The following is a 12,189-nucleotide window of genomic DNA, read 5'->3' as shown; positions in this document are numbered from 1 at the left end:
TTACACTATTGGATGTATAAGCCCTTAGTGTCCCGACATTAGATGTGGAGGTCTAATGTTTCGAAGGTGATTCGGTCGAGAGCTAAGTTTGGAACCCAGTAATACAATACAACTTGTAGGCTAAGCTACCCTAAAAACCTAACTTGACCTCGAAAATTTGTACACGTTTGGTGTATCCGCAAGCAACGGTAATTAAAAAGAGAAACTTAAATGATATGCGTTTAATAGAGCATGCATATGGAAAGGAAAACTTTAATGAAAGATAATAAAATGTTCATGCATTGCACATAAATCATGCATATTCATGCTATGCATTAAAACATCATATTTTACATGTTTACTTAATTGTTACATGTTGGTGGATGCATGATGTTTAATTTTTAATGCATGTTAAATGTCTTGCTTACTTAAATTGTGATTCTTGTTATTGATCAATGTTCTTTCATGCTTAATAAATACTCCTTGTTGCATGAATGCTTAATTGAATTATGTAAATGTTATAATTGTATTTCTCTGAACTATTGCATGAAATCTTATATGTATTCTTTAGCTCACTTGTTTCATTAGAAGTACTTGTTCTCAGGATTTCGGTTCTGACACCCTACTTCTACGGCTTTTCGCAGCTGCAGGTGATCAGTGAAGCGACTAGCTTCTGGGAGAGTTACGGGTGTCACGCACTTGCTAGACAGATCACAGATGGACAACGTGGCTCAATTTCTTTTATTTCCTTTTCGTTTCATTTAGTTGATATTGTGCTCTGAACATTTCCTTTATGCACTTGTCTCAAGACTTACTACTCATTATTTCAATAAAGGCTTGGTTTGGTTTGGTATAAATGATAATTGTAAGCTCTATTATGGTTGGTTGTTTTATCTAATTGGGAGTGGAATTGTAAAGGCCCCAGGTTTCTGGAAAGATTTTCGCAATAGTTTAAAAAAAAATCGCATTTGCAAGGGGTATGAGTTGGGGTTGTTACATTAATCATTGCATCTTCCACATTCCCTGTCTTTTCCTTCTATATCCCCTTGTGATTTAGGCACAAATTCTGGCGGTGCTAGTTTGGATCCATCCAGATGACCCATAGGAATAATATGTTTTTCCATGTGATAAAGTTGGTTTCATCCAACTTTTCAGTTACAAGTTGTGGAAGAAAAGAAGAGGAAATAGGAGCAAAGAGATTCATGATGAAGAAGAATAGAACACAAAGATAGATAAATGGAAGAACAAAATTAATGAAGTAAAGCAATCAGATCAGAATAAAAAACTGCTAGTTGATATCCCTGACATCATCCAATAACGTGAGCATGCACCTCGAAATACGTGCACGTTTTTTTCTTTTTTCTTTTTCTTTTTTTTTGGTGGGTGGGGGGGTGCTGATAAGCTAAACGTTAGCAGGGAGTAGGCAGATCTGATCTAACAAGTCAGAATGCACAAACAATTGAAGGATTAGAAAAAACTTGGATATTTAGAGAGAAGAAGAGAGTATTTATGAAAAAAATAAGAAAGAATCTACAAAACAGGGGGCAGAATATTGAATATAGACCTTGACATAGACTTTGGGAACGACCCAACAAATCTGGTCTGTGCAAACTGATAGAATAGATCCTCTTATGGCCAGGAAAAGGAATTTGATTGAAATAGAATAAGTTAAAGAACAAAAGGAATGTAAAATAATGTGGATTTAAAGAAATCACATTTCTAGATTGATTTCTGTGTGAAACAGCAGATCTGACTGGGTCGATCTGCTGTTTAGAGCTGATCAGATCAGACCCAAAATAGATCTGATGCAGAGAGAGAATGGACTCAATCGATGAAAGAATAAAGAAAAAAATCACAGAAGAAAGGCAAAAACTGATTTGAATATAGAAAGAGACGAGAGAAAGAATATGCAGTTTGATCTACGGGACTTACCGATGAACCCGCTCTGATACCATGATATTTTGGAGGCCCTTGAATTTGTTGTTTGTCTGCTCTGATACCATGATATTTTGGAGGCTTTGTTGTGCCTTTGTGCTCTTGTATTGTCCCTTAGTTGGACTTATGTATGAGCATGTGCACTTTGTGTTTATGATCTTGTAAGCCCTTACAGGCCCTCATTTTGTATTTCCACATATTTCGTTACAATAGGATAATAAGAAAAAAATTGAAAATGAAGATCGAGACAATTTAGTTTTAGTGAAGACCAAGCAGCAGATCTATTTACTAAAGCTTTGCCCACATAGATATTGGTTCCTGCTTTGTGACATAGGATAATCAGAAAAAAAATTGAAGATTAAGAGCTTGAGACAATTTATTTTTAGTGAAGGCCAAGTAGCAGATCTATTTAACAAAATTTTACCCACATAGACACTGGCTCCTGAAAACCAAGCTATCCATGATGGCAAATTGTAGTCATAGATATCACCAACAGAATGAAAATATTGGCTTCATAATCTTTTGATGGACAAGTGGCATTTTCAGTTATTTTTACAATTTTATGTCTTTTCTATACCTTAAATATGGGATTTTATATTTTTACTTATTTCTTTTGTTATATTTTACATGTATTTTATTATCTGAAAATTAGTTTTTACTTATTTCTGCTACTTTTATACTTTTAAGTTTTTAAGTGTCGAAACTTCTCAAGGTTTATCAAATAAACCTATATTATCACAGTATTTGCCTTGTTGAGATATAGCCTAGATGAATATTTGTGACTATATGGCAAAACAGACATAGCTTGAGGAGTATTTGAAATCATATGTCATGCCCAGCTATTTTATGTTGGCTAATTGGCAATATTGTTGAATGGTGGGTTAATCTGACTGGGTCGATCTGCTGTTTAGAGCTGATCAGATCAGACCCAAAATAGATCTGATGCAGAGAGAGAATGGACTCAATCGATGAAAGAATAAAGAAAAAAATCACAGAAGAAAGGCAAAAACTGATTTGAATATAGAAAGAGACGAGAGAAAGAATATGCAGTTTGATCTACGGGACTTACCGATGAACCCGCTCTGATACCATGATATTTTGGAGGCCCTTGAATTTGTTGTTTGTCTGCTCTGATACCATGATATTTTGGAGGCTTTGTTGTGCCTTTGTGCTCTTGTATTGTCCCTTAGTTGGACTTATGTATGAGCATGTGCACTTTGTGTTTATGATCTTGTAAGCCCTTACAGGCCCTCATTTTGTATTTCCACATATTTCGTTACAATAGGATAATAAGAAAAAAATTGAAAATGAAGATCGAGACAATTTAGTTTTAGTGAAGACCAAGCAGCAGATCTATTTACTAAAGCTTTGCCCACATAGATATTGGTTCCTGCTTTGTGACATAGGATAATCAGAAAAAAAATTGAAGATTAAGAGCTTGAGACAATTTATTTTTAGTGAAGGCCAAGTAGCAGATCTATTTAACAAAGTTTTACCCACATAGACACTGGCTCCTGAAAACCAAGCTATCCATGATGGCAAATTGTAGTCATAGATATCACCAACAGAATGAAAATATTGGCTTCATAATCTTTTGATGGACAAGTGGCATTTTCAGTTATTTTTACAATTTTATGTCTTTTCTATACCTTAAATATGGGATTTTATATTTTTACTTATTTCTTTTGTTATATTTTACATGTATTTTATTATCTGAAAATTAGTTTTTACTTATTTCTGCTACTTTTATACTTTTAAGTTTTTAAGTGTCGAAACTTCTCAAGGTTTATCAAATAAACCTATATTATCACAGTATTTGCCTTGTTGAGATATAGCCTAGATGAATATTTGTGACTATATGGCAAAACAGACATAGCTTGAGGAGTATTTGAAATCATATGTCATGCCCAGCTATTTTATGTTGGCTAATTGGCAATATTGTTGAATGGTGGGTTAATCTGACTGGGTCGATCTGCTGTTTAGAGCTGATCAGATCAGACCCAAAATAGATCTGATGCAGAGAGAGAATGGACTCAATCGATGAAAGAATAAAGAAAAAAATCACAGAAGAAAGGCAAAAACTGATTTGAATATAGAAAGAGACGAGAGAAAGAATATGCAGTTTGATCTACGGGACTTACCGATGAACCCGCTCTGATACCATGATATTTTGGAGGCCCTTGAATTTGTTGTTTGTCTGCTCTGATACCATGATATTTTGGAGGCTTTGTTGTGCCTTTGTGCTCTTGTATTGTCCCTTAGTTGGACTTATGTATGAGCATGTGCACTTTGTGTTTATGATCTTGTAAGCCCTTACAGGCCCTCATTTTGTATTTCCACATATTTCGTTACAATAGGATAATAAGAAAAAAATTGAAAATGAAGATCGAGACAATTTAGTTTTAGTGAAGACCAAGCAGCAGATCTATTTACTAAAGCTTTGCCCACATAGATATTGGTTCCTGCTTTGTGACATAGGATAATCAGAAAAAAAATTGAAGATTAAGAGCTTGAGACAATTTATTTTTAGTGAAGGCCAAGTAGCAGATCTATTTAACAAAGTTTTACCCACATAGACACTGGCTCCTGAAAACCAAGCTATCCATGATGGCAAATTGTAGTCATAGATATCACCAACAGAATGAAAATATTGGCTTCATAATCTTTTGATGGACAAGTGGCATTTTCAGTTATTTTTACAATTTTATGTCTTTTCTATACCTTAAATATGGGATTTTATATTTTTACTTATTTCTTTTGTTATATTTTACATGTATTTTATTATCTGAAAATTAGTTTTTACTTATTTCTGCTACTTTTATACTTTTAAGTTTTTAAGTGTCGAAACTTCTCAAGGTTTATCAAATAAACCTATATTATCACAGTATTTGCCTTGTTGAGATATAGCCTAGATGAATATTTGTGACTATATGGCAAAACAGACATAGCTTGAGGAGTATTTGAAATCATATGTCATGCCCAGCTATTTTATGTTGGCTAATTGGCAATATTGTTGAATGGTGGGTTAATTTGAGAATTGGACTAAAACCCCCATGTATAGAATATAACATCCCAATGAGGAGAACTGACGTATCTTATTGGACTCTCTCAACAATTGCACCTCTCCTTTTCTGCTCTCTCCCCTTTCCTCAAGACCTCAGACTTTCACAAAAACATCATATCAAGGAATGGTAAAAGGCAAAGAATAGTGGCAAGTCTTGCAGAAAAGCAAAGTGTTGACCTCTGGCCTCTCTTACTAAAGAGGAAGGCATGGATTTTTTATTTTTTTAATTATTTAAAATAAAGTATTAAGAAATGTGTGTAACTGAGGACTAAAATGCTACCGATATTGCACTCAACGCTTAATACTTTCATCATGGCAAGACAAATCATATTCAAATAGAACACCACTTTATAAGAGAAAAGATAGAAGACAGATTTAAGCATGGTTCATTGGAATAGAACACTAGGATGTAGATATATTCACTAAAAAGCTCACAAAGGCTCCACATCAATTTCTCAAAAAAAAGTTGTCCATGATAAGAGATCATGTACAAGGGAGGCTGTTAGGAAATGACATCAGAGGCATTCTTAAATATTTACAAATGTTGTAATACATTATAATGAGTGAGGATGTTTTTTTCATTGTATATAACAAGACTTAGAATAAATAATTCACAGCATATAAGGCTGACCAAATCTAGAAACACCCAGAACTGCTTTTTTGCCTCTAACGTGCTCACCTCTAGCCTTCTTCCTTATCCACTTTCTTAGAATTTTCGAGCTCCTCCTTTGTTTTTCCTTTTATTTTTTAATTTTTGTACCGTGTGCATGTGTGTACGAGAGAGAGGGCTCAAAAGCATATCAATTACCTGTCAGATGGATCTCTGCCAGGCATTTCCACAAAAAGATCATGATCGCACAAAATCTGCAAGAATGTAAGCTTGCAATCATGCAGAACAGGTTGGCAAACACCAGTAAATTTGTCCATGTATAACGCAACCTGCAAAAGAATGCAACCATGTAAAACTTTTACAATCTGCCTCATGAATAACTTTTCTATCCAGTAATACCTTCCAACCAGGAAGCAACTTTTCTTGTAAGTGGAACTTACAGGGAAAGAGAAAACTATCTTCACCGAATACTCATGACAAAAAGCATCACTCAGGTAATCACCAATCGATTAGATGTAAAACCCGTGTTTTTGAAAAGAAAAAAAATTAAAAAGAATGCTCAGACCCGGGTCGGACCCGACCCAGATCCGTAACCCAGTAGGGTTTTAAAAAGAAACGAAAAAAAAAAATCCTGTAACCGTCGACTGTGGTGCAAGACTTCTTGGGTGTTGGAAGGGAGTTCATTTAGCATGGGATCCAGGGAGAACCGGGGATCGAACCAGAAAGCTATATTAGAACCCTCTCCAACATCCCACTGGACATGGGGTAAGATCCCAACCACCCCTTGCTTGATCCCCTTCCATCTGTATGATCCTCTGTTGGGATGTAGAGGCAACCAGATAGACTCTACATGAAAGTATTTTGATATGATTAGGTAGACCCAATGGGACACAGAGATTGGATACTTTCCAAGCCATTTTTAACAGACTCCATGAGTTAATATCTGTTAATTTCTGGATGCCCAGGCCCCCTTTTCTGGACAATTTACAGACTTTGTCCCAACACATTAAGCAGAGGTGTTGTTGATTTAAGGAGTCATCCCCACAGAAAGTTACGCACCAGCCATCGGCACCAGGGCCGTTACTAAGCTCAACTTCAGACACTACTGTTTTTTATTTCCTCCAAAGTGACTTCTTTTCTCAGCATCTTGTTATCATCTTTACTCTCTAATCCAACCGAATAGCTTTTGACTTGATCTCTTCAATGAAATTTATGGAAGAACCATCATCCCAAATGAGGGGGCCTATACAGTTTCTCATAATGTTTTTGTTGTAGAGGGAGTGAAAGTATTTAGTGTTGCGGTCCTCGTTCAACCAACAACATTTGGATTTCTGTTTTCGCATTGATTCTTCCATGTCCTGAAGGACACTTTCTATGTTCGAGTGATAGCCTTATAGCTCTGAGTAGATGGATTTAATCTCATCAAGAATGTATCCCACAGAGGACTTGAGCCATTTGGTAAGGTTCTTGAATGAATCTAATCAAGAGATGAGGACAAACAACGCTCTTTTTTCTTTACTCCCTTTTATGTGAGCCTCCATATTCCCGGCGAAAACATGATAGTTGGAGTCATTTAGTTTAAAACCAAGAGCAAAGGAGGACTCTTTTTCGCCCATTAGAGAGTAAAGATGGAAGAAGAAATACGTACCAAGAGGAAATCTTTAGGTCTTACTTGCACAGGATTCTTCTAAAATATTGGAGAAGCAAGATTCACCACTTCAATCTTCAAAAACACCTTTTCAAGGCACTCGAAAAACGAAGAATCCCACAATCCTCTATCACCAACCTTGCTTTGATACCATGTAAAAGTGTCTACAAAGAGACAATATGCATACAAGCACAAATACCTTACAAAAGATGTGCACGAAGGCACTCACAACACTTTAACAAAATACGCAAAAATAGCAAACATGCACTAAGGCATGTATTTTATAGAAAAAAACAAATGCTTGAGACTCTCAAGCTTGAACAAACAAAAGGGGGAACACCCCTATTTATACAAATGCAAGAGGCCACATGGGGGGGCTCCCAAAGGAGTCGTTGGGGAGCCCCCAACGGTCACATTTGTGACCGTTGGGGGTCCCCAACGACTCTATTGGGGGGACCCCCAATGTGACCCATTATAAAAAAAAGAATAAAAAATAAAAATAATGGAAAAAGAAAGAAAAGAAAAAAAAAAGATTACAACATATTCCAAGTGGAATATGCGTAAGATGTGAAATTACAATAATACCCTTTTCGGGTAAAATAATAAAAAGATATATATATATATATAGAAATATGTATACATATATGATATATATATATATATATGTATTTGTATCTCTATGTATATAAGTATATATATATATATATATACCATTGGTTTTGGAGATATATTTTAACAGTCGGCAGGGAGCCAACGGCCCCCTGCTGCGACTCTCCCCCCTCTCTGTCTTTGCGTTCGCCGGAAGGACGATAGGAGGCCTGTGCCGTGTCTCCCCCTTTTTCTTTCCTCTTTTTGGGGCTTGCCGAGGGTCGGCAGGTGGCGTCCTTGCCACCCTTGCCCCCCCCCCCCTTGTGCCCGTCAGGGAATCGGAAGGTGGCCGGCGGCGCCTCTGCCGCCCTTGCCACCTCTACCGTGGGGCTCTACCGAGGGTCGGCAGGGGGGCCAGAAGCCCTTGTCGCCCCCTTTCTCCCTTGTTCTAGCCAACAGGCAAATGCATCTCCCTTGTTCTGACCAACAGGCAGGGGCGATGCCCCTGCCTGATCCCTTCTTTTGGGGAGACCAACGGGGATCCGCGTGGTTGGTAGGAGCGGTCAGTGCAAGTCTCCTTGTAGTGGGATGTTGCAGGTTCAAAACCCAAAGAAAGGGTTGGCATAGTGAGGTTGGATCTTGGCTGCTAGGCAAGGCAGTCAATGTTCGATCCCCATGGGTGTCGCCCCTCTGTGCAAGCCGATGTGTAGCATAGGCCCAAAGGGATTTGGCGTAGTAGGATGGGGTTTACGCTGCTAGGGTCTAGGTTCAAATCTCATGGGCACCCCCTTAGACCGAAGTGTGGGGACGCCTTAGGGCAAGGGGATAAGCCTGCGTCCGTTGTGAAGACAACGACCTTAGGCACGGGCAGCGAACATAGGTCCATGTTCTGGGAAGTTGTTCTCTTTTCCTTTCGTTTAAATCTTCTCCCTGCTGTGACATCTTGCCTATGTTCGGCAGACACTCCAACGACGCCTGATTGAGCCATTCCTCGCCATCGGCATCCCTGTGCTTTTCTTTCAAGCGTCGGTTCTAAGGTATGGGTACTTTCTTTTGATTCGGATGAGGAATCGACTATGGATGGGTTCCCATGCATGATTTGATGGGAATCCATAGGTAAAAGAGGGGAGTTTCATGCCTACTCTAGTGTATATCAAGGGGCTGTACGGATTTCCCCTTCCATGGTTTTATTCCGATTAGTATTCACCGTTTTATAAGAGTAAATTTTCTGTGCATAGTCGCTTTTATGAAGAAACAGAATTTATTTTCATGATAGGAACATAGTTGCTAGATAACATGGTATTCTTATTGTTAGGAGGATTTTCTGTGTACAGTTGGCTGGACATGGGTTGGGTGTTGTCCACAGCAAAAAAAAAGGTGTATATGTAGCACATAATGAAAATAAAATTTTGTATGCCATAGTGAACACTGTTGTTTCAATGTGAAGTATTTTTCAGTGTGGTGCATTGGAGCATTAATTGGAAGGGTGTGTTTGAGAAGTTGTAACTACATGTATTGCAATAGAAGCATATGCAAACTACACAACATTAATGTTATTACACATGCACTTGAAATTGTGATTCCATGCGTGTTGATCCGGTATGTATGAATGGGTGTTAGCATGTGTGTGAGTTAGTGCATGTGTGGCGTATTGCTATGATGGTTGCCCAGGATGTATCAATGATCCCAGTGAATCATCATAGGCTTGGAGAGCCTTGGGCATGAGAGACTCTTCATTTATATGAATAAATGCATAGCATGAATCACATTGGTTGGTTTGCACACTACTACACTATTCTTGTTTGTCCTCACGGGCTGGAGTCTCGTAAGGGTCCTCGCAGGGGTGGATGCGAGCTTTTACTTTGTTTTCGCATACATTATTGCAAAACTTCAAGAATTAACTTTTAATAAAAAGGTAATAATTAAGAACATTGTAATTTACGTTCTGGGATTTCCAATCGAAAGAATGGAGATCTTAAAGTTCCGGTCTTAGAGAAACTGTGAGGATATAAAAATTTTGTGTGCTTTATTTTGTCCCCTGAACCCGATATTGAGGTTCCTCCTCTTGGCCACGGTTTTAGGGAGAGTCTGCCACTTGACCTGGGGGTGATGTGTTTTGACACAATTGTTGCTTTGGTACAATGTAAGTGGTGTCCCCGACATTAGATGTGGAGGTCTAATGTTCCGATGGATGGTGCTAATTTTTTATATCGGTCGAGGGCTAAGTTTTGAATCTATTAATAAAATACAAATTGTAAGCTAACTTACCCTTGAAAGCTAACTTGACTTCAGGGATTGTACCTGTTTGGTGTATCTACGGGTAACGGTAATTAAAAAGAGTAACTTAAAGTTGTATGCATTTAATAGGGCATGCATATGGAAAAACGAAACTTAAATGAAAGATAATAAAAGGTTTCATGCATTACACATAAATCATGCATTTTCCTGAAATACATTAGATCATGCATATTTTAATTGTTTCATCAATCATTACATGATAGTGAGTGTGTGATGTTTACTTCTTATTGCATGTTAAAGGTTTGTTATTTGCTACTGCTTTAATGGTTTTGCATACTTAGCACTTATAACCGTTATATGAAAAATCTCATAAATGTTATAAATGGTCATATCTGCATTCCCTCAAATTAATGCATGAAATCTTATCTATATTCTTTTTCTCAACTGTATCACTAGAGGTAGTTGTGCTCAGAATTTCGGTTCTGACACCCTACTTTTATGGTTTTTCGCAGATACAAGTGATCGGTAAAGTCGACTAGCTCCAGGGAGGGCACAAGGGTCACGCTTGATTTTAGACTGCTTCACCTATGGACAGAATGGCACTTCTTTTTATTTTTTTCAATTCTTTTGTTTCAGTTAACTCAGTCTGTGTATAATTGTTTAGTTATACACTACCGGTCCCAAGCCAGGAAAAAGGAGGAGGGTTGCAGTAGGTCAGTGACAGCCAGCATAAAAACTTAGTCACACCCTATGAATATGAACCAATATGAGAATTTCGTTGGGGCGTTCCCTACTGAGTGACGTGTTGTACTCTATAGGCCCAAAGGCAGTGATAAATGGGCAAGGGTTGCTAGGTCATCGCCCAGAAGCGACGCGTCACACCGGCGCCCGGGTGTGGTGTCAAATAGGCAAGGGTTCCCTCACTTTGTTGGACAGGTGGGGGTAAAGAAGATAGTTCAAGACCATAAAATTAGGTTAGCCACTTGGAACATAGGGTCTTTAACTGGTAAGTTAGTAGAGTTAGTAGATGTTATGTGTAGGAGAAATATGGATATTTTATGTCTACAAGAGACCAAATGGGTAGGTGAGAAAGCAAAAGTGATAGAACCTTGGGGATATAAGATTTGGTATACATGAATAAATAGGAATAGGAATGGAGTAGGGATTGTTATGAGTCGTGAGTTTATAGAGAATGTAGTTGAGGTCCGTAGGAAGGGTGATAGGATTTTGCTTATTAAATTAGTATTAGGTACAGATATTATTAATATTATTAGTGCTTATACACCTCAAGTAGGTTTAGATGATTCCATTAAGTGTCACTTTTGGGAAGATTTACATGGGGTACTACAAGGGATATCTTATGGAGAAAAGTTTTTCATCGGCGGTGACCATAATGGACATGTAGGCATTAGTATGAATGGATTTGAGAGTTGGTATAGGAGAAAGAAACAAAAGTGGAGAAAGAATTTTAGATTTTGGTTTGTCCTATGATATGATCTTAGCAAACACTTGGTTTAGGAAGAGGGAGTCTCACCTAGTAACATTTAAAAGTGGGGTTAATACGAGTCAGATAGATTTTTTCCTACTTAGAAAAAGAGATAGGGGTTGTTGCATCGATTGTAAGGTTATACTGGGAGAAAGTGTAGCTACACAACATAGAGTCTAAATTTTAGATCTTAGAATTAGACAATGCCGCAAAAGGGACAGACAAAGGATAGATCCTAGAATTAAGTGGTGGGCAATGAAAGGAGTTAAACAAAAAATATTTGTAGAGCAGGTAGTTAAGGAAGTTGATTGGTGTCTCGAGGAGGATTCAGAATCAATGTGGAATAAGATAGCGGGTGACATGAGAAAGCTGGCTAAGGAGGTATTGGGTGAGTCTAAAGGCGGTGCATCGCTAGGTAAAGATACATCATGGTGGAACGACGATGTCCAATTAGCTATTAAAGTTAAAAGACAAAATTATAGAAATCTAAGAGTCGTGATAAAGAGAATTTGGAGAAGTATATGATAGCAAAGAAGGAAGCTAAACAAGTAATTTGAAACGCGAGGGATAAGGTATATAAGAAGGTTTATGACAATTTAGATACCAAAGAGGGCGAGAAAGATATTTATAGGCTCGCAAAG

At 37.7% G+C, this 12,189-nt stretch overlaps 1 protein-coding gene across 3 annotated transcripts in view; it reads right to left on the bottom strand.

Annotated features, from left to right (window-relative positions):
• Positions 1 to 12,189, bottom strand: part of LOC149819557 (guanine nucleotide exchange factor SPIKE 1-like) — a 170,738-nt gene that overhangs the window by 61,257 nt on the left and 97,292 nt on the right. For all 3 annotated transcript variants that reach the window (XM_089982730.1, XM_089982732.1, XM_089982731.1), the window contains exon 21: positions 5,787 to 5,917. In XM_089982730.1, coding sequence (XP_089838856.1) covers positions 5,787 to 5,917 — 131 coding nt within the window. The remainder of the gene's footprint in view (positions 1 to 5,786; positions 5,918 to 12,189) is intronic.

The sequence above is a fragment of the Nuphar pumila genome, chromosome 12 (assembly GCF_984573655.1).
Source record: "Nuphar pumila chromosome 12, dmNupPumi1.hap1.1, whole genome shotgun sequence".
NCBI classification, from domain to species: domain Eukaryota; kingdom Viridiplantae; phylum Streptophyta; class Magnoliopsida; order Nymphaeales; family Nymphaeaceae; genus Nuphar; species Nuphar pumila.
The sequence above is the reverse complement of the archived record's forward strand: the minus strand, read 5'-3'. Positions and strand labels throughout refer to the sequence as shown.